At 41.9% G+C, this 23,824-nt stretch overlaps 1 protein-coding gene across 1 annotated transcript in view; it reads left to right on the top strand.

Annotated features, from left to right (window-relative positions):
* kcng2 (potassium voltage-gated channel, subfamily G, member 2) overlaps nt 1-23,824 on the top strand; it is a 39,781-nt gene that overhangs the window by 3,966 nt on the left and 11,991 nt on the right. The window contains exon 2 of the mRNA XM_033636656.2: nt 11,667-12,567. Coding sequence (XP_033492547.1) covers nt 11,779-12,567 — 789 coding nt within the window. The 5' untranslated portion in view covers nt 11,667-11,778. The remainder of the gene's footprint in view (nt 1-11,666; nt 12,568-23,824) is intronic.

Genomic DNA, 23,824 nt, shown 5'->3' with positions numbered 1-23,824 from the left:
CTGCGCTTCCACACAAACAGCACACTCTCCGCTTTCAGGCTCGCCATCAAATAGATCCTTTCCCTTCCAGCAATTTATTCAGCCCATTATCTCCTCCTCCCTGTCTCACACTTTGTTAAATCCAGCCCTTTCAATCAACTGATTGACGCTGACTGTCAGGCTCCCAGCGCAGGTTTAATTTTCACTTAGAGATTATCACGGTACTTCTGGAACTTTTGAAAAGTAGCACCGATGTAAAGCGTGAGAGACTGGGTATTAAGTTCTGACATCTTCAGCAGTGGCGCGGGCAGATATTGTATTTTGGGTGAGCTCATGGAAAATGACTGGGATGACTTTTTCCAGAATGACTGGGAGAGGCTGTGGTTCCTCCAAACATCAGGGACTAATTGTATTCCAGGAACTTCCCACAACTTGTTTCAGTGTTTCACATCAGTCAGCGCTCCCGTGATCTTGATCGTTCCGTTTATGGTGTCATAAAACTCAGCCTGAGCTGTCGTAAGTCAGTCTGTTTCTCGCCTTGACGTTCTGACAAAATCAAACATGTTTAATATTATTTTAAGCTTTTAATCTTGGCTTATGCAAATACTGAAGTTTAATGAAGTTAACATTGTCAACAACCAAAAGCTGTATTCTCTCCAGCATTAAACAGGAAGCAGCAAACCGGGTAGATATTAAACATGGAGGGGACGTGAGCAAGTTTCGGTTCTCTTATAGTGTAGTCTCGCTCACCAGACCTTTCTCAAGAAAAGAAAGGTCTGGCTGGGCCGACTCTCACTTTGAGATTGGAGAAAAAAAACGCCCCAGCTGCATGTTCTTCTTTCAACCAATCACAATCGTTCTGGGCGGTGCCACAGCAACGGTGCGCTTGCAAAAATATTGCCGGGGGGAAACAGGTTTTGGTGTAACACGCCCACAAAAATATCACCTACAGGATGCGAACCATGGCAGAAAAATGGCTACATCCCCACAAGATCAAACACCGCAAAAGTTAGTAAAGGACGTGTTGAAAACTGCTACACAACCGGAGATGGTAGGGCGGGACTTCAGCAGGCTCGTTCCACCCAATGAGAGGCTGATCTATACAGCGAACTTCCGCCCACTCAGACTACTTATAGTGTGGAAAATGAGGAGAAACTGGTTGAGTTGTGGAGTGAACAAGGGTCGGTGTTTAATTCGGTGTGTATCTGATCCACCAACCAGCACTAACTTCAGTGAGAAATCTTTTGAAACAGTTCACCTCTCATTACCATGGTGTCCTCCCACTAAGATCGCTAAGAAGTAGCCATTTGAGGCGACAAAATCCAAAATGTAAAATCTTTTCTTTCTAGAGTTATGTGCTTATGCTGACACGTAAGGAATTGTTGATATGTCAGATTTCTTAAAGGTCCAGCGTGTAAGATTTAGGGGGATGTAGTGACATCTAGAATTCTTCAGTGTTCATTGTTCGGGAGGTTTTTACTGGGAGCCGAATTATCCGCAGAGGTCTCGTCCTCTCGAAAACAAACAGACTAGAAAATTAAAACCAATAAAAGCAGGTTCACATTACAAATCAGTGTCTCTCCACCCTGAGCCTCACATTGCAGATGCCTCACTTGCCCAGCACCTGCAAACGTGTGCTCTTCCTCTCTAAAACAAACAGACTTGATGATTCAAACAGGTGAAATCACTGAATAAAGCAATGTCACATTACTTTCTCAAATACTGTTTGGCATATCGGACACGACCGCTAGCCTAGCACCTGCTAATATTCCTCTTAAAAACTAATGGACTACGTGATTTAAACAGGTGAAAACACAGATTAAATCAGTTTCATATTAAAAAAAAATGCGTTTTTCTGATGATCTTGTCGCAGAGAGGCTTCTAAGGGCCCGTCCCAATACCCCCCCTTAGCCCTACCCCTTGGCCCTACCCCTACATTTGCGCGTTCCCGCGAGGGGTAGTGGTGTCCCAATTCCTTTTTGCGTGTAGGGGTAGGGGGCATAACGAGGGGTAGTGGGTATGAAACTAGCCCTTCTGAACGAGGGATTTCAGATGCTGACTTGCCAGTGAGGGGTAGACGTTGCCATGGCTACCGCTGAGCAAGAGACGAGGAAAAAAGCTCATACATAGCTAACGTTACCATCGTCAGGTTGCTTGTTAGCTAGCTAGCTAGCTCGCACTATCTGGCGTCTGTCATCTGTCCTGCTCTGCAAAATTGTCGGATTTTTCAAATTACTATACACGCCAGCTAGTATAACTATGCTGCCTCGTAATGTTAGCTGGTTAGCTAGCTAGCTATCTAGCTAGCAGAAGTCCATCTGTCATTCATCAAATGAAGCATGATGAATACAGCAAACACAATAGGTAGGATGAACTCAACCGGAGACTCCATTGTAGATGCCGGTTGGAAATGTAGATGGCTCGCAGCTTCCTGTTTAAAATGGTTACGTATGCATCAACGTAACCGACGTGGTGACATAGTGAATGGTGTCCCATTTCCTAGGGAAAGATTTTAACCCCTACCCCTTGTTGCTTCATTTCGAGGGCCAAGGGGTAGTGGGTAATGGCTAGGGGTGGGGCCAAGGGCTAAGGGGTAGTGGACAGGGGGGGATTGGGATTGGGTCTAAGTACAGTTGCCAACATGAAAATGCGAATGTCCTTATTTAGAGCCAGTGTTTGTTTTGTCTGTTCAGGTCTACTGTAGAAATATGGTGGTGCAACATGGTGATCTCTATAGATGAGGATACGCTCCCTAAATTTAAACTAAACTATACTATATATGTAATATGTCTCCCTTAATCCCACACACTGGACCTTTAAAGGGAGTTTGCTGTAAGATTTTCCACCAGGAGCAGGATGAGAGATAACATCTCAAGGAATCTAGTTGTAGTCTTACAAATAGTGACCCTGTAAGATCCCCAGTCTTTGCACACTCTTACAGTGTGACTGAAACCTCACATGGCCTTGACTGTGAGAGGGTGTCAGACTTTAGTCTTTTAAAAGCAATATCAAAGTCTATCAGTGTATTGTCGGCGTAAATCAGAGGATAAATTCAACAGAAACAAGTCAGCAACAAATCAAGTTTATATTTCTTTCGTTCCTTATGTATATTTTTTAGATTTATCATTGCAGAATCTGTTATGATAAAACTTGGCTGGGTGATCCAGTGTGCAGTGTGGGTGGGTCAGTGTCACTCAGGCCCCTTATTGGCTTTGCATCTGGTCACCAGTCTGTTCTGCAAAATCAAATCTCCCAGTTACTGAGAATCATACAGCTCCACACTCAACAAGTTGAGAGTACAGGTCGTTTTGCTTTTTTTCCAGTAAGTAAATTAATGAGCTCTGGGGGTAAAGAAAGGCTTGTCTGCTTGGATCAACCCATTTAGCCCATTTATAATTCATACTGTGGAAACCAGGCCACAATGTTGCATCATTTTCAATTATGGACATTATGAAGTGAATCAATAAAAAGCATCTCTTCAGTGAGACGAGCTGGTCAACAAAATCATCACTGCTTGTGACTCAGACTCTAAAAGGTGCTCTCCATCTCTGCCCCTCAGACTCTTACGCATGTGATTATGTTGTGAGAAGTACTCTGTCCGTGATTATTGCAGTTCAAGAGAGACATTTTGCGTCATTCTAGATTGTGAAATCGTTTTCTCCCCGCTGATTGCTGCACTTCTTCTGCAGGCCAGAAATGTAATTGTCCTCATATTTTTGAGCACAGACTGTCACTGACATAATCTCGCTGCGAGGAGGACCAATCAGTCTGATTTAGGAGCAGGTCAGGTGATAGTTCAGTGTCATTCAAGAGCTCTGTGTCCCAAAAATAGACTTCTGCTTCAGGCTTTTACAAAGATGAAGACTGAGTGGATGTGGGAAGGCACATGTCTCAGTGATGCATGAGGTTGCCGATTTATGCAAAGAGGCATGTAAATTATATTTGCATTAGCAACTGGTGGTAAAAGAACAAAGCAGAGTTCAAAAGTACTCCACCTTTTTTCATGTACTATCTCTGAAGAAGGAAAGAGAAATCCACCTTGGAAGTATTTCTTAAAAGAAGCACTTTAACCTGCAGCTTTGTGGAAAGAAACGGAGATTGAGGAATGTTTTTCTTTCGTCACAGATCCAGATTGAGCATCTGAAACACAAGCGCTCAGGGTCACAGGTCTGAAGCAAAAGCCTTCTGTGTTGAGGATGAAAGGAAAGAACATGACCTCACCCCGACTAATGAGGATGAGAAGGATGTAAAGTAGTCGAAATGAAAGCCATTTTTCACTCAAAATCACACAGTAAGAAAATTGTTGCATTAGCAGCCAGGTTTATTAGATTAGAAAAACTGTTTTGTGCCAAAGCCTTGTTTGTATTTGTTTGTCAGTGACATAATATTACGACTTACGGGGAAATTTAAGGGGTACAAATACATTGCTTTCTTCTTGGGAAATACTGGCCATTTCTACCTCTTGAACTCCTTCAAATGAAATCCTCTGAAAAGGAAAATGGCTCTTTGGCCAAATTTGTCACAACTGGCATCCAAACCAACACTTGTAGAAATAAGGGTTCAAAATAGGTTCTACAAAGGACCATTCGCTTCTGAAGACCCCTTTTTGGAAGGAAGGCTTTTTCGAGTTCTTTTGCTGTGTTCACATTGGGTCGTGTTCACCATGTTCATGAGAAGAGTCGAGCTTGACTAAGAGCCGATCTCAAGAGCCATGACTCACTAGGCAATATCTTTTTGGCCATTGTCTTTATAATGATGGGATTGTGGGTCGTTAAGCTTGGGATATTTATTAACCTTAACAACTGGTCCATACCCATTGGTAGCTTTGTCACCTTCTACCTATGCCAATCCTCAATGCCTATGTGCAGTTTCACATAGATTGACCATGTCAGTGAGTAGAAAAACGTGGGACAGACAGAATGACTGACTGACAGAATGACACACTGACAGTTTCCATGATTATGTACAGCATACCATACCATGACTTAGTCATACCAAACATTAGAAAAAAAAACAAAACATTGGTCCACAGGGGGAGCCACAGCGATCGGTCGCATTTTAGCCATTTTTAAGCATTTTTCTGTTGTTATAGCGCCACCCAGTTGCCAATTAGAGTTAAATTTCTCCAGTCACCTTGAGGCGTCCTGTTCTACATATCTACCAAGTTTAGTAAAAATCCATATGGCGGTTAGGCCTAAATAAGAAATGAGCTCTCTAGCGCCCCCATTTTGTTTGATGGGGTCAATAATGGAGGGGTCCCCTCAGATTATGTGTGGTCATATGCCTACAAAGTTGCGTGGTGATGGGTGAAGCCCTTGAGATGTTATACACCTTTATGTGATGAGCCACGCCCTGCGCAATATTCATTGCCTTATAGAAGCTCAGTTTTAGTAAGTTTTAGTAAGTTCCAACTTTTGCCAAGAGGGAACTTTAGATATTGGTCCCTAGATTATGTTCACCCAGTTTCATGCAGATCGCTCAAACTTCCTAGGAAGAGATCCATTTGAAGTGTTGGAATGGTGGAAAATCTATATAAGCGGAAGTTATGGGTTCTTGAGGCAAATGTGTTCCTCATGAGGAGAGGCATCTCTGTGCAAAGTTTCATGTCTCTACGACATACGGGGCATGAGATATGCCCATTCAAAGTTTGCAATTTCAATCGGTTGCTATAGCGCCCCCCTTTGGCCAATTGATGTAATATTGCTTCATTCACGTCCTCCCATGACCCTCTACCACTGTGCCAAATTTCACATGGATTGACCAAGTCAGTGAGGAGTAAAACGTGGAACAGACACACACACAGAGTTTTCGTCATTATATAGTAAGATGAGTCTCTTCTCATCTGTTCTTTGTCACACACGAGACAGCAACAGCTACAGAGTTCTCTTTATATATCAGTGGTGAGGAGAGGAGTCAAGCTGCCATAGGAGCGGAGGAAAACAGCTGCTTTGGGAGCTGGTACATTCAAGCAGAGAGCAAGTGGGGGAAAATGTGTTTAATTCCAGAGCCAGCGAGGCTGGAAATAATGAAGTGGCGTAAAGTGCTTTGGGGCAGTGTGTCCAGGAGCACCGATGTGTGTCTTGCCACTGCGGGTGTGGGGTTGTACATTTGACACGTGTCCTTTGCTGCAGCTGTGTTTTGGCCTTGATACTGTGTTCACACGTGTTTGGGTTTAGGCAACAAAAGCACATGGATGGGTTTGGGGAAAAAGAACAGGCCTTTTGGGTGACAGTTGGTGGTTGTTGAAAGGTTTTACTAGGAAGTAAAAAAGGTTCTCTTATTGAGACAAGCTGAACAATCTCCTGTGATGTGGGGTAGATACTGCCTTACAGCCAGAGAGATCGGAAACCACTCCATTAGATCATCAAAACATCCACTTCTTTTTCCAAAAAGTTCTTTTTAAACTTCTAGAACAAATGACAAAATTTCCAGCACACACAATAGAAAAACTTTCTTCACCTAACAGCTTGTATTACTTTTACACTTTTGTCAGTGTGTGTTCCTTCAGAAACAGTCCAAGAATACACAACTGTGGGCACACAGGTATTTCAGAGCAGATAATTTTAGACAGGACATTCAGTGTGTTTTTTAGGAAACCCCCGAAGTACTGTACATTTACACAGTCCTCTGAATATCTGCTGCTGGTGTCAGGGATGTGCACAGACATTTTGAGGGGGCAGGGCTATTGTCAGATATGGTCATTTATTTCATTTATTTATTTCATCAAAGATCAATGAAATAAAAAAATCTGAATGTAGTGACAGTATCAGCAATTATGACAAAAAGTTATTTTTATAAAAGTTACCGACTGTAGCTTTAATCTTATATTCATAAATCCAAGATTTTCATAATAAGCAAGCCTAGTTTGCCATGTTGCGTCTCTGTGGAGCTCCTCCTATATAACTTGAATTCATTCTCTCTGTGCTCCTTGAAGCCACCCCTGGGTGCAGTGTCATGCTCAATAAACTGCTCCTGTCAGAAGCACTTTGCTGAGTCGCTGTCGAGGTGCAGCTCTCTGACCCCCTCCCTCAGAGAAAGCGGCCTGTTTCAAAATGATTGTCCTCACAATAGAGGAGTAAACTCTGAGGATTGCCAGAGGGCTCCCACTCTTAATTTGTTGTGATGATGTGCCCAGTCTCCCTACATCAGCGCCACCGCCTCAGGTCCAGTGCAGTCATCTTTAGTGAGTAAAGGATCGCTGGCCTGTTGCTGCACTAACAGCGTGTGTTACCGGACTCTGTATCCAGATGCTTATGTTAAATAAAACAAGATGGGTCTCATCTTGTTAAGACAGCACAGCCTCAGAAATGTGTAATTAGATCTAAAAAGCTGCTGTTTTCAGAAGATGTGAACAAAGTAAATCCACACAGACCGACACGTTGTGCTGTTTGAGCAGTTCTGTTGAAATCAGAACTTTTAGAAGTAGCTTTTTTTGCTTGATCATCAGCTTTTTAAAATTCTATCCAACATTTTTTGTCACAGCACCTGACCCCCTAATACAGTATGTATGTATGCAGGCTCTTCTCATGCACTCTTTGTATGTATTCCTACAAAAAATAATGCAATTTGCCTTGCTGCATACATGGGTTATGTATTCAGCAAGGCTGTGGTAACGTGACCAAAATGCTGAGTAAAGAAGGATGTAATATAAAGAGTAAAACTCTGAACACAGAGGTAGGTTGGGGGGTGATGGGTCAAACAAAAACAGGACTTTCCCCCAGGAGACCGATGTTTGTTTCCTGTGTGAAACCAAGTGAACTTTGAATTATTTTAGGGTATGTCATCACCATGTTTTCTTTCCTAAATTTTAGCCTACGTAACTTTACGTTTAATACGTAACTTTACGTTAAGTACATAATGTGTTGACACCCAACTATGTTTCTTTCCCTAAAACTAACCTGTGTAACTTTACATTATGTCTGTGACTTTACATTTAATATGTAACTATACGTTATGTGATGATGCCCAACCATGCCTCTTTTCCTCAACCTACCCTATGTAACTTCACATTAAGTATGTTACTTTATGTTTATATGTACATAATGTGACAATGCCCCGCCATGTTTCTTTTCCTGAACCTAACCTAAGTAACTTAACATCAAGTAGCCTACATAACGTGATGACGCCCAGCCATGCTTCTTTTTCTAAACCTAACCTACGCAACTTAATGCTAAGTATATAACGTGACAATGCCCAACCATGCTTCTTGTCCTAAACCTTACTTAAATAACTTTACGTTAAGTGTGTTACAGTATGTTAAATACGTAACTTTACATTAAGTATGTAACTTTACATTAAGTATTTAACTTTACGTTACATACGTAATGCGATGATGCCCAGACATGTTTCTTTTCCTAAACCTAGCTTATGTAATTTTACGAAAAGAATAGAATTTTACATTATGTAACTTTACATAAAGTATGTAACGTGACACCCAACCATGTTTCTTTTCCTCAACCTAACCTATGTAACGTCATGTAAAGTATGTAACTTTATGTTTAATTCGTAACTTTACATTACGTGCATAATGCGATGACACCCAACCATGCTTCTTTTCTCAAACGTAGCCTATGTTATTTTACGTTAAGTACATAATGTGACAATGCCCAGCCATGCTTCTTTTCCTAAACCTAACCTACACAACTTTACGCTATGTACATAACGTTACAACACCCAACCATCCTTGTTTTCCTAAACCTAACCTACATAACTTTACGTTAAGTGTGTAACTGTACATTAAGTATGTAACTTTACATTAAGTACGTAACATGGCGGCCAACCATGTTTCTTTTCCTAAACCTAGCCCACGTGATTTTACATGAAGTATGTAACTTTACATATAATATGTAACTTTACGTACGTAATGTGATGATGCCCAGACATTAAGTATAGAATTTTACATTAAGTATGTAACTTTATGTTTAAAAGTAACTTTACGTTAAGTACATAACGTTACAATGCCCAACCATGCTTCTTGTCCTAAACCTAACCTACATAACTTTAAGTGTGTAACTGTATGTTAAGTACGTAACTTTACATTAAGTACGTAACATGGCGGCCAACCATGTTTCCTTTCCTAAACCTAGGCTATGTAATTTCATATTAAGTATGTAACTTTACATTAAATACGTGACTTTATGTTAAGTATGTAATGTGATGACGCGGAGACATGTTCCTTTTCCTAAATCTAGCCTATGTAACTTTACATTAAGTACGTAACTGTATCTTTAGTGGGTAACATGAGGATGCCCACCCACATGGGGTGCTAATTCATGAGATATCACACAAACCGTATCCACATTTTCATAAGATATCAGACAAACTGTTGTATGAGCATACGTTAATACATTGGTTTTAATTATATTATATTATATTATATTATATTATATTATATTATATTATATTATATTACATAATAAAGGGCGATTTATAATCACTCAGAATAAAAGCCAACAGATGCTCTGCAGATTTACAGATGAATCTTTAACTTAGAATATGATACACTAAATCTGAAACATGGATAAATACACTAATATTGATTTCCTTTGATTCCAAAATGAAAATGACGTTATATTTAAGGTTTACAAGAGCAAACAAAATAAACAAACCAAAATGTTCCAGGCATTTTAATTGTACATGTGAGCGTGCTGTTGATGCGTGCTTCACTGACTCAGGGTTGAGAGAGCCAGAACACAAATATGATGTTGGGAATGTGAAACACCACAGTGAAATACCACAGGACATGTGCTTCAGACAATGATGGATATCTGAGCTGGAAAGCTTTTTTGTGTCACTATGACAACAGACAACCTTGAGTTGTGTCATGACATGAGATGCAGCATAACTGCATATTAAACACTGTGATTTTGATGGTTATTTTTATCCTCTGTTTGATGTGTGAGTAAATCTTGGTAAATCTTGTGAGCCCATCTTAAAATCACTAAAACTGGACCCAACGTACTTTCAACACAGAAAGAGCAAGATGTCATCCATAAATAAAAGAAATATATGTAGAGTTCAGATCAGTTGTTCTTTTATGTCCCGTTCTTTCTTTCCTATTTTATTTCACTCAGACATTATCTTTAAGTGTATCCATGGGGAAATTATGTTCGATTTTATTTTATGTTTCTCTCTTTCTTTTTGTCCTATTAGTTCTTTCTTTCATGCATTTTCTTTAGTTGCTGTTGTAGTCAGTACTGCCTACAGTGTTCCTTTTGATCTTCAGAATATAGACTGTTTTTTTTGTTTTTTTTACAGGAAAGCCTGTTTTGAATAATACACTGTTACAGAAGCTGTGTGTTCACATAAGATGAAAAATTAATAAACCATTACCACATAGATTCAGTAGTGAACATGTGTTACTGCACATGTATAGCAGCTCAGTTTATATCGGGCTCATTGTGCTGTGATCAGGTGGTGGTGTTGATTTTCTGCACTTTGTTATACAATGTTTGAAATTGTCTCGTTCCACAGCCTGGTGATACAGTAAATAGAAAAACAACATGATTAATTTCTCTGCACTGAGAACAGGCTGCAACTTGACACTGAGTTGCTTTTGTTTGGGCTTCCTGTGCAATTAGACTCCAGAGAAGTTGTATTTGATGTTCCTCTCTAAAAATACAGACTGTTTTGACATTAAAGTCATTATTTCTGTGCTCTGTTTTCAGTCCAATGAGGAAGTTAGTTAAAAAATGATGCTGGGACTCTGTGAATCACTTTACAAATTAGATTTTCTTGTGCGAAGACTACATGTTCTTACTGCGTTTGACTGGGTTTCAGCCACAGACTTCAAAAATAATGGACGTAGCTACCGTGAGATAGATTTCTTTCAAAATGTCTCCAGTCAAACAATGCCTGAATTTGTCCTTATTGCACTGGAGGATCTGATTCTGGACCGTCCTGACCCCTTGCCAAATCAACAAACTTTCATTTGCTGCTGTCTCTGAAGCTGCTCTCTTCCTGGCGAGTTAGCATGAGCTAACACAGCAGCAGTGCTAACACCCAACACTGAGCCATTAAGTGGTCCCTGCAAACTCACACCAATACCGAAACAACTTACTCTGTGATTAAACCCGTAAATAAACGTTAGCTGTGTGATGCTAACAGTTAGCCCTGTCACTGTGTGCGTTCACGGGACGATTTTGCATGGGCACAGTTGCTGCTTCCTCGGCTGAGCGCCACCCACGACAATTGTGTTTCATTTAGAGAAACAGTCCTACAGCAGAATGATAATGTGCACCTCCGGGCCTATCTCAAGCGCAGTCACAGGGCTGTGGAGTTAAGTCTGGCTACGCAAGACTACTCAGTACAAGATGCTCTCATAATTCAGTCAACAGACATAGCTGTGGCTGGAGCAGCTATGTGGAATAATGCATGAAAGTCAATGCTGACCAGCATTGTGACCAGGCCTTAATAGAGGGAGGAGACACAGTAATCACGTCAGTGGGGATAATGGCACACACTTTTGGACAGTCCCAGTTCTGACGTTGGAAAAGAGTAAGGAGGGGAGGTGTCAGAATTACTTAATTTGAGGCATACTGACACCTTCAGATCTTTCATAGACTGACTTGAATATTACAGAGTAGAGGTAGAGAGATAGACAGAGGCTCGACGAAACTAAGTCCTGCAATCATAAAAAAGTGTCACACAAAAAATGAAATAGCTGACTCATCTTTTTTGTCTTACAGAGACATGCTGTGTTGCTGAATGGGTGACAAGCTCCCAGTCACCTCACATACCCTGTGAAGCCCTCCTCCCATCGCATTGTGCAGGACAGGGTCCCCCAGCAAAGTGGCAGTCATGTACCAGGAGGTGGCCTTCCTGGCTGGTAGCACTGAGCACCAGTTCACCACCTTCCACTTCAAACGTGTGCAGAACCTGCAGGAGGTCAAATCCAAGAAGGGTTTGTTCTACAAGCGAGCCCAGCTCCTGCTCCAGCCTCAGCCCTGCCAACAGGATGGAGATGAGATCGGCCTGGCTGATGGGGCGGCCATTATCAACGTGGGGGGGATCAAGTACCGCATCCCTTGGTCCACGCTGGACGAGTTCCCCCTGACACGGTTGGGTAAGTTGCGCAGATGCAGCAGCGAGGCCGAGATCATGGACTTGTGCGATGACTACGATGGCACCAGCAATGAGTACTTCTTCGACCGAAGCCCGTCGGCTTTCCGCACAATCGTGTCTTTCTTGGCAGCAGGGAAGCTGCGGCTGCTGAGGGAGATGTGCGCCCTGTCCTTCCAAGAGGAGCTGCTGTACTGGGGGGTGGAGGAGAACAAACTGGACTGGTGCTGCCTCAGGAAGCTGCGGCTCAGGCAGGAGGAGTACAAGGAGCAGCAGAGGCTGGAGGATGAGGAGGCCGAGCTCACTTCTCCGCAGTCCTGCGAGGAGAGCCAGCAGCCTCCTGAAGCGGGGCCACAGGAAGAGACCTGTACGGGGGGCTGCATGCGAAGGCTGAGGGACATGGTGGAGAACCCCCACTCTGGCCTGCCGGGGAAGATCTTCGCTTTTCTGTCGGTGATATTTGTAGCCATCACTGCTGTGACGCTGTGTGTCAGCACCATGCCGGACCTCAGAGAAGAGGAGGAGAGGGTGAGTTCATGTTAATCAGTTTCAGTCATAACTTTGTCTATTTGCATAGATTCATTTTAAACTATCCAAAAAGTCCAAACTCATATCTGGTTCTCCATATTTAGTTTCTGGAATGAAGTCTTTACAATTATTGGACTGGAATGATTAAACTCGGAGACAGGAATAGCACTGAAATAATTTAGATGCCATGGTCATTTACACAGAGATTGAAAAAGCAGGCATCTCCAAATTTTGAAGGTAAGACAGGATCAAATTAACAATCTGAAAAGGGAGAAAAACAGACAGTAATGAGATATCAAAACTTGATTGATTGATTGAAGTTTATTTTGAACATATTAAAAATAAAAAGAAAAAAGGTAAAGAATACAACAACAAATGATAACAAGTTATCCATGTTCAATAAGGAGTGGGAAGAAGTCGAAACTTATCTAGTCCCACAGTTCTCCTACACTAATGATTTACATATATATCATATCTATCCTACTTCCCCAATATTGCTACCACTGATAATAATATTAATCATCATAATAATAATAGCAATAAAAATAATCACCATAAACTTAGATTAAAGCAAAAGAAAGATTAAAACAGAATGCTCTCTGTGGCGTCTTACTGCAGTACAAATGCTAAAACCATCATATGCAGAACAGATTTACATGATGAAACCACAGTTATGATTATACAGCACACATAACTATAAACTTAAGGAACCCTGCTCTTAGGATTCCCTTTAATTCCCAACAGCCTGAGGCATGTCAGTGCTCTACAGCTGCTACAGTAGAATTCAGATTATGTTGATGCAGCAGCCCACATACAGAGTCTTGCTGGGCTTTATTGTAAATCATTGTGACAGAAACAGAGGCGAAGGCTCAGGGACACTGAGGCTTCCTCTCCATTCACTTGAATACCAGATTATGGTGCAGCCCCCCTCACTGTTTTCACAGCATAAATTCCTTCACAGCAACATGAGATTTATGCTCTTCCAAATGTATGCGATAATTGACAGTGTGTACACAACACGGAGATGGAGGAAAAACGCTATACATTCACACATCTCTGAAGGAAAGACTTTTCAGGTTTGGGCTCCAGTTTGGTTTTTGCAAAATCCCACAGATATTCTAGCAATGATTTTACTTGACCTGCTTCCAAAAATGAATATGGAATAAGCTCATTATTGTTATATAACATGATGATTATGCAAATTGTGGCCATGAAGTCCTAATCCATACAGTTAAAGGCTTGTTTACCCAAACCGTATCTGGACCAGCTGACCTGTAAACAAATTGGGAACTGTGAATGGAAAATAAATGGATTTTTATTGTGTGTCGTGTTCACTTTGATGCCTCATTTAAACAGATGGGTTTTAACTGCTCTGTCGATGGTACGTGGCATTTTACAGTAGAATGCATCTTTGATGTTACAGTCCAAACATTTCGTGCATGCAAACATTATGCTGTGAAAAAGAAGACAAAATGGATTACTGCTGATGGGGAAATTTCTGATTCAACATTTTGGGAAATATGCATGTTTGCTTTTTATCTGAGGGTTGAAGAGAGGATCAATATCAATCTCATGTTTGTGTGATAACAGAGCTTAACTTGGAACCAGCTAGCCCGGCCCCGAAGCTCTAATTAACATGTTGAATTTCTCTTTTATAATCCACACAGACTGGAAGTTAAATAAACCTGCAGTTTTGGAGGGAGTTTTCTGCTACTTCTTGGCAACAGCTGAATGCATTGACGTGCAAAGCCAGTCAACAGTTTTCAATGGAAAGTCACTATAGCATGATCAAAAAGTCACCAGAGAATTGTGCTAATTTGCTTATGAATTATTTTGCAGCCATTTTCATGTAAAAGATTTCTATTTTCAGGCTGTTCAAATGCAATGTTCATATGTATACCAAAGAAAAATAATGCACCAGTATTCACATAGAACTCAACACTGAGCCAGTAATTTCTATATATGGGACATAATCGTGAAGGCTTTGATCATGTGAACTATGTTCTGATGGGAGTAAAGAAGGAAGTAGTATAAAGACTGACAGTCCATGAAAAAGGCAGGTTGGGGTGGTGAATGGGTCAAACAACACAGGATTTTCCCCTGTGGTTGTGTCTCATGTGAAACCAAGTGAACTTTGAGTTGTTTTAAAGTAAGTCATCGCCATATCTCTTTTCCTAAACCTAGGTAACTTTACCTTCCTAAGCCTTCTTTCCTAAACCTAATCTCTGTAACTTTACATTAAGTTCAGAACTTTATGCTAAGTATGGCACTTTCTGTTGCATACATGACTTGTTAACACTTAACCATCTTTCTTTTCCTAAACCTAATCTACATAACTTTAAGCCCAGTTCAGACCAGATTGGTGACAAGACAAAACCGTTTTAGAATGATGCAGAGAAAAGTTGCAGCGGTGTGAACTGGCCAGCCTGAGCTCGACTCAAGCCAGCTGATGGTGTCTCCTGCAACTCAGCTGGTCAAATCGGCAGCGGCTGGTTTTAAAGCACGTCACCTGTTTCAACAGCCAATCAACTTGTAGTGAAGTCAGCTGGTCAAGTCAAAATGGCCACAGACGGCGTGTTCACCCGCTGCAGCAGGTGCTCCATCCCCGCCGAGCCCTGTTTCCATCCTCACAATGTGCCGATGTCGGATTGTGGGTCACCGCTGCTGCTCACTATATGTGTTCATGCCCCGCCCACACACACATTCTCATTGACTGATTAATTGGTGCTGGTTATTTATATTATTGTGGCGTATTGATTATGAATACAGTCCACCTGATGTTGGTTTGTTTCATCACTGTAGCCAGTATCTCACTATCACGACACTACAAATTATATTCAGCCACAAAATAAGTCTGAAAAGCTGCAAATCAGAACGGAAGTACAGAGAGTTGTTGACTAGAGATGATACACGTGTCATTTTGTTGCATTGGTCTGACCCAGCATGTTTTTAGAACATTGCAGAGCGGCGCATTGCAAGTAGCGACCTGTTTCAACTCATCATAACATATCATCCAAACCATAGTATGAGGATATGTTGATGACACAAGACCGGTATCAATCATTTCTTTTTACTCTTATAAAAAAAAAGAAAGTGTGTTTCCCAAGATGTTGAGCTACTCCTTTAATTACAGTATAACCCAGAGAATTGGAATATAATTAGAGTGGGCACTGTATTGGCAATTTAAAGACAAGTATGGTTTGAAACCTGTGAGGTTGAAATATTTCAATAAAATGATGATACTCATAACTCACAGTCTCTGGTCTCTAATTAGGTCTGAAAGTGAGAGCCGACCACGTCCACTTGTTGCTGCATTTAGCTTTCATCTTGCAAGAAGAGAAATAGTGCTTCCTCAGGCCTTTGTTCCTACTTACTACACATGTTGTCACAGTCCGTGACAAGTGGAGCAAAAAAGCATATTAAAGCTGACGATGTCTTCCTCCCGAGCCTTTTCATGTCCACCTTTGCCTCTGAGACTTCACAAAGCCTTGGAGATCTGTCTCCAGAGCGTCTTTGCATCATGCTAATTCACCTCTTGAATGACATCAGCAGACCAGCGTATGATTAAAGAAGAGCCCCGCAGCTTCTCCTTCTGTCAAAGATATGTTTTAATCAGCAGGCTGGACGGGGGGTGTAAGCACCAAGTGCGTGAGCTTCAAAGGGACAATCAATCAGGAAAACAAAGAGGGCGAAAGCTGAACCAAGACCAGCTTAAACATAGTGTCATTTTATCTCTAATTAAGTGTCATGTGTCATTACACGCCTGTATGAATCTGCAGCTTTAATTACTGGAATCAGAAAAGCAACAGGTGTGATTTCTATGTTTCAATCTGTGGACAGCTGAAAACAGTGTCACTGTGGCACCAATTAACCACCCAGAGATGCCGGGAAGTGAGCCTTGCTCCTCCTCCAAGAGAACATTAGAGAGTGGTGGTTCATTAGAAGTGAGAACCTAATCTGAACCAGCCATGGGAGGCAACCCCAAAACGCAATGGTTTATGGGTATAATGAGGTGGCTGTGTCATTCTTGGAAAACCTATCATAACACAGTGAAGGGAGGCAAACTGCAGCCTGCCACTTCTATTCTTAACCACCATGAACACCTGTGATGGTAAATTAAAATAAAGTGCCACAGTCCGTTAATATGACGAGACATGTTACTAAACATTGTCCTAAAAGTTTGACGGCATTTTTGTGTACAACTAACAGTGTTATATTTGGCGGCATGGCTCTGTTCTGGGGCCCCTGCCTTTCCTTGGACCTACGCAGAAAACCTCCTGAACAATAAACACTGAAGAAATCCTAATTGGGAGAAGTTTCAGCTGGTTGGAACCTACAATCCTCAGCGACACCACACTATCTCCCGAAATCTGACTCACTGTTCCTTTAAGAAAAATAGAGGTGTGATTGGACCCAATGATTCCCCTGTTAAGTTCCCAGCAGCCATGGTGTGCACTGAGGTGACTGGCTGTGGAACGTCTCCTCTCCTCATTACCATGTTAGGAGAAGAGTTCGGCCTCACTCTGAAAACTTATGTATGTGCTCTGTGAGTGGGCTTTACTTCCTGCATTGTCTTCATTCACACTAATGTCAAGCTGAGCATTCAGTGGCTCATCACTTTCTTGAATTCAGCTCAAATTGGTGAATTGCTTTTGCTAATTACCACATCTCTTTCAGTTGAGTCCGCCCACTCATCCTCCCCCATTGCAGGGCCTCCTAATATCTATTAGGTTTGATAGCCAGTCATTTACATCTCCACAGATCCTCCCTATAATAATGAAACTAATGAAATGATCATTTCCTCAGATACTCATATCTAGATTGTAATATTGTGTATTTGTTATGTAGCCTAATGCTTTTGAGGCTTCAGTTGTGGCTCCATGAAGGCTGTATGAAGGCAGCAGCTGTCAGAGCCGCTGCCTGAACCTACCTTGACTTTAAAATGATACTGCTGTATTTGCCGTTCTAAAGCTTCTGATGTGGCTGATATTGTACTAAGGGTGCATTCACTCCAGCCTTGTGTTGTCTGGTTGAACCGAATCCTAGAGCATTTACCACTTGGTGCGTTTTGTTGGGTTGGTGTGAATGCCAGACGCAAACTCCGATGTGGACCAAACAACCGCTTTCTGGTGGTCTAATGCCTGGTTCACACTACACGACATTTCTGCCCATTCTGACAGTCACTATGTCGCATTGGGCGATTGTGGAGTCATAAAATTGTGCCATGACTTGGCCGACAGACGTGACAAACTACACGATGGTCCACACCATTATCCCTGGTTGTCTTTCACAACGTGTGTGATGTCATCGGATTATTCTTGTCCTATTTTTATTATTATTACTTTTATTATTTCAGTCACTGTGTGTGTTCATGTCCCAGCCGAAATGTTACTGTAGTAAAAAGTGTCACCAGATGGCAGGAGCTACATTTGAAGTACCATACGCAACTATGAAAGTCACTGAATCCTCCACAACAAGTTCCTACAAATGTTTCACAATAAAAGCCTTTTTAGAAAATGAAGGGATTCTCCCAACTGCAGTTATAAAGGGCTTTTAATTTGAAACAGATACAGGAAGTGTTGAGTTTGGAATGACGACGTGATGCATTAACTTTATAAAGCAACAGGAGCGGATACAGAGGGAATAATAACTATTTTTTAATTTCCTTACTTTATGTCCGTCTCGATTAGGAAGAAATAACATTGTTTGCTAGCTTGATGCTATTGACAGTATTCACCAGGTTGATAAAGTGCCTCTTCTGTTTCACACCGGCATTTTTCCATTTTTACTCTGTGTGGTAACATTCCTAGAGGATATATCAAGGAGGCTGTTGTGTTGTTGACATACAGTTTCCATGGCAGCAGATTGCTATGTGTTCCTATTGGTCAAAGTGACGGCTGTGACGGGAGAAGTCGCGAAGGACAAAAAGAAAATCAAACATGCTAGACTTTCTCCTGGAACATCGTGAGGCGTCCCAGACGTGGCGTCAGTTGTCGTCTGCTATGACATGACTCTACTATACACGAGATGAAACGATGGATTGTCGTGTATGACACTCATTGTCGTTCATGACACCGTACATCGCTGCGTCGGGCTAGAATCGGGCTGATATCATGAAGTGTGAACCAGGCATCAGACCGCTGTCACACACCATTTGAACCAATCACAGGAAGTATATTATTGTATGTGTCATTTCATTGGTTAAAAACGTGGAGCTGAGGGGAAGAGCAAAGTCATGTGATAATTCTCTGTGGGTCTGTCACCATAAGTGACCCCGTTCCCATTGACATGGTCATGTAAGATGCTCAAAGCATCTCAACATTTTTATCGGCCAGTAAATGAAGTCATGTTGTGAAGCTTTCAGACATGTAGATCTGGCCCTAATTAAATTGCACTGTGAGGCAAAAGGATAACGCAACCTGAACCCAGGAAGCGGCCATCTTTATGCACTCGGTCACTTGAGCCTTAGGAGAGAGTTCATCAGAAACCACAAGTTTTTAAGGATCCCCCTGCAATGGAAAGCACTTAGCCTGGCTTTCTAATCTAATGTGGCTCTTAGAGAAACATTCAGTGGCTAAGAGGTCTTTTTTTACCCCCATCTCCACCTCCCCTCTCCCTCACACACACAAGCAAAAAAAAAAGCTATATTGCATTTCACATTTCATGATCGCTCGTTGCTCTCTCTGGATGAATAGGGGATTAAACATCTCAAGTGTTTTGTCGATTTCTTCCCTCAGAACTGCTTACTCTGTTCACATAAGCATCTTTGAAACTGTGTTCTTGTCCCATTTATCTCCTGCAAGAGCCCCGGCTGTGGATCTAACCTCTCAGTGACTCTGCATATGCCTCAGAGCCCTGTATGCTCCACTCTGATGTAAATCCCAACTACTTTAAGGTGCACCCTCACCACAGCCATATATCATCACAGGGGAATGGGGAGCCAGAGCTCAGAGGGTGAGGACGGGTGGAAGAGAAATGTGTGCCGGTGCTGTGGGAAAATAGAAGTTAGACATACCGCTGTTGGTGCTCGGAGAGGTGCGCGATCCATCACGGTGGTGATGATTTGTGTTTCTCATGCAGTGTGTTGGTGAATAATTTCTGTTGAGTCGAGAAGTGATTTCTTTTAAAGTATAAACTGTAAATCCCTGCAGAACCTCAGCCATCCCTCTCTGCTGTCAGTTTCAAAATGTGAAAGGTGATGTACAGAGATAGGTTGAGCATCAACATATTTGGATGGGAGTTTCTCGCGCACGAAGCAAATGATTTGGCAATGAAAATAAGCTCTGTCGCGGTCAATCACAGTACAGTACCATCAGTTTATCATATTTTCTAAAAATGTTTATATAGTTTTGAATTCATAAGGTATCATTTGTTGTCTCACAAAAAAAAACTGAAATTCACCAAAAACTAGATTAGGGAACTGAACTGAGGGAAATTAGCTATAGAAACCAAACGTGTTTTTTACACTGGACTGTAAACATGTTTATTTCTGCGGTTAAGTCGGGCATTTTAACATGTGGGTCTATGGGGAATGACTTGTTCTTGGGGCCAGCCTCAAGTGGATGTTCAAAGACCTGCCTTTTTTGGCACTAACATGAGGTTGCTGCCTAGTGACTACATTAGTTTGTGTCTGACTACAAGAGCAAGGAAAAATTGCAACAAAGACCAGGTTTAAGATTTTGAATGGGAAACCAAAAGTTTGAGGACTTAGTATGTGTTGCAGCAAGTTCATTCAGGTTATTGCTTTAATGTAGATGCACTGTAAAAGTAAGACTGAAGGTTTGAGGACAAATGCCTGCCTTATATCAAGTTTTCAGTTTCCAGTGTCGGTGTAAAATCATGAAGGTTTCAGCTCATTTGGTCTGTACTCCAGTGATCTCGATTGTTTGGCGTAGTCATTAAACTCAGTGTGAGCTGTCTGAGGGCAGCCTTTTGTTGTCTTGACATTCCAACAAAATCAAACGTGTTAAAGTGCAATGACGTGAACACTGTCAACAACCAATAGCTGCGCTCTCTCCAGCACCAAACAGGAAATGGCAAACTGGGTGGACACTTGGGAGGCACAGGAACATGAATAAGTCTGGCTTCTCTTGTAATGTCAACCTGGTCTCAGTCCGATGTCGTTGAAATTCGGCGTGTAGTCAGTGACTTCCTGCGTCAGACACCTCTGAAAAAAGTCATCATTTCACGTCAGCATGATACACAGCTGGTCGCTGTTATAGTGTTACAACGCCCGGTGGTGGCATAATGGGGAAATGAGGCCGGACAATAACGCAAGTTAAGCTGGTGAAGTGGTGGATGGGTCCAACAACCACTGACTTTCACCAAGGAGGCCGGTGTTTGCTTCCTCTAAGATTGTAAAGCCAAACCCTGTTTTTATGTCCTAAACTCAACCATGTGTGTTTGTTGTTGAAAGAAAAAAAAACAGTGTTGTACAGACGTAGTGCTTTTATTTTGAAAGAGACTGCATGCAAACTGTACATTCCATGTGGAAACAGAAGTGTATTTTGAAAACAGACAATGCATGTTACAGGCTGAAGTTGACACGGCGTCCCAGAACATCAAAAACCAACACACCCAGGGTACCTTGGACGTCATATCTCGACATGGAAAGTCCACGACGAAATGTCATGGACAAGATCGGAGTGAGAATGTGTTGGCACTGTAAAAAGAAGGAGAGGAAACTGGTGGAGTTGTAGAGTGAACAAGAGTTTGTGTTTAATTTGGTGTGTGTCTGATCCACAAAGCAGCAGTTATTTTAATGAGAAATCTTAATTTTTGAAACAGTTCAGCTCCCACAGTTTCCGACACATAAGGAAATGTTATTATGTGCTATTTCTAAAAGGACGTTTGAATGGGAAATATTCTCTAGTTGTACTCTTGCAAATAGTGACCCTGCAATGTCCCCAGTCTTTGCAAAATCTCCAAGTGTGTGACAGAAAACTCACACTGTCTTTAGATGAGAGGCTGTCAGACTTTAGTCTTTTAAACATCTTGTCAAAGTATTCTTGTGAATGGAGGGCATAAAACTGCTGCCTGTATATCTAAGTCTCATTCTGACATGGTTTTAGCAACTGCTGGGGCTAAATTCAAGCTTTTATTTCCACAGGCATCCAACACTCCTTCATGTGCTTTAGCAGGCTGGTGCAGTACCATTTGGCTTCAGGATTAATCAAGAACCTACAAGAACAGAGAGTAAAAGAGGTTAAATAATGTACTGTATTTTTCCAGCCCTGTGGTTTCTTACCGCTAACAGAAAAATGCTCCAGTTGTGCTTGCACTAATTGCTCCTCCCTGCAGAGCTGCCAGCACACCCAGCTGAGGGGCCTCTCGACACATGAAGAGGGAATGCCATTGACTTTAAGTATTAGATAACATTTCCCCTGTTGGAACTGGAACAATGTCCAGTAATACCCAATATTTAAAAGTAAATAAATAAATAAACTCAGTGTAATGACAAAGGAAGCTCTTTGCTGTGTGAATGGATGAAGGATACTGGCCAATGATTCTCTCTGGGGACATGACGGTACAGTTGTGCCAAAATCTGATCAAAATATTTATATACATAATATTTTGAATCCCAGGAGACTTAATGTTATGCTCAAGTGGAATATCACTCAATATACACAGTATATATTCTTAGAGGTCCAGTTTATAGGATTTAGAGGGAAATAATGGCAGAACTGGAATATAATAAACCAAAACCATATAAAACCAAACACTGGCTCTAGATGGGGCCACCATAGAGCTCCTACAAGCTACAAGTTTCAGCTGGTTGTGATCTGCAGCCTCACCCCTAGATGCCACTAACTCCCACAAACTCGACCTTTCAGGCATCATTTGTAGCCCACCTGACTATTTGCCAAGTCCCGCCTCTCAAACGCAGACTGGCCAATCATAGCGTAGCATCTGCTAGCTCTGACAAGGGTTCGACCACTGCATGGCCGAGACTCATGGCCGAGACCCATAGCCTCAACAATTAGAGCTCCTTTATTTTCAGGCTGGTTTTGTGGATTTGGAGCTAAATGTTGTGTCTGGGGCACGTCGTGTGTTAATGATACTCGTTACCTGGAGAGGTTGGAAAAAGATATACATTTCTTCCCTGTTCCAAAACCAGAATCAAACCCTGAAAAGTGTAGGGTTAGCTAGCTAGCTACTGAAGATATAGCCTGCTGAATGTATACACATGCTGCTTTTGCTTTTTAATGACTATAACAGTGAAACAAAGGCCGACCCTGCTGTACAGGAACCAGTGAAGGGAAGCAGGGAAACTTGTGCGCAGATTAACGTTGTTTGACTTCCCCTGGAGCTCTCCACCCTTTTGGCGATGGAGGTCTGGGCTTTGGCAGCACAGGGCGAAGCCAAACACTATTCATCTACACACACTGTGATGCCACACAGCTGGTTCAATATAAAGTTTCCCTTTATATTCATTGTCTTGTGTGGCGATCAGCAGTGATGTGGTGGTTCACTTTTACACTGTGATCTGTAGCCTATAGTTCACCTTTAGCTGCTAACTATCTTTGTCTTTTTAACCTGTTGTTGCTGCTGAGTCAGTTTGACATCCTGGATATATCCTTCAAACACAGACTGTAGACCCCTCTGTCTGCTTCTCTCTGGAGTCACTGCTTCATTTTTCCAAAAATATGATCATATTTCTTCAGGGAGTGCAGTTAGTTGACAGCTTGTGGGAGCATCACAAAGGGGCGGGGCTTTGCGAAGGGGTCAATTGAGTTGCATTAGCCTTGCTTATAATGTTGTCTGTACAAACTTCAGCTGTAAAGAACCAAAACTGGATACTAAAAATCACTTGCAGCTGCATGAAAAGCAAAAAAAACCATATTTGGATTATTATGACAAATACTGAAAATTCAATATGAGTTGCAACTAGGGATGGGAATCAAGAACCGGTTCCTGTTAAGAACCGGTTCCAACTGGTTCAATTCATCGACATCATTAGCCTTTATGCTTAACGATTCCCTTATCGATTCTTTTCATTACGCCGAATCTATGCTGGTCAGTCAGCAGCACGTTCAACAACAAAGAAGACGTAATGGCGGAGAGACAGAAGTGGTCAAGCCGTGGCTTCACTTCACGCTGTTGTTAGCCTCCCTGGGGCTACTAGCCCGCTGTGGAGCCTCACACATCCCGCTCCAGGTACACTGCGGCAGGACGCTGTTGTTGTTAGCCTCCCTGGGGCTACTTTTTTTTTTTTTTTAAATCTTTCTCATCGTCTTTCTAAACTAGACCATGGCTT

Source organism: Epinephelus lanceolatus, chromosome 16, assembly GCF_041903045.1.
Source record: "Epinephelus lanceolatus isolate andai-2023 chromosome 16, ASM4190304v1, whole genome shotgun sequence".
In the NCBI taxonomy this organism is placed as follows: Eukaryota; Metazoa; Chordata; class Actinopteri; order Perciformes; family Serranidae; genus Epinephelus; species Epinephelus lanceolatus.
This window is presented reverse-complemented; position numbering and strand designations above follow the sequence as displayed.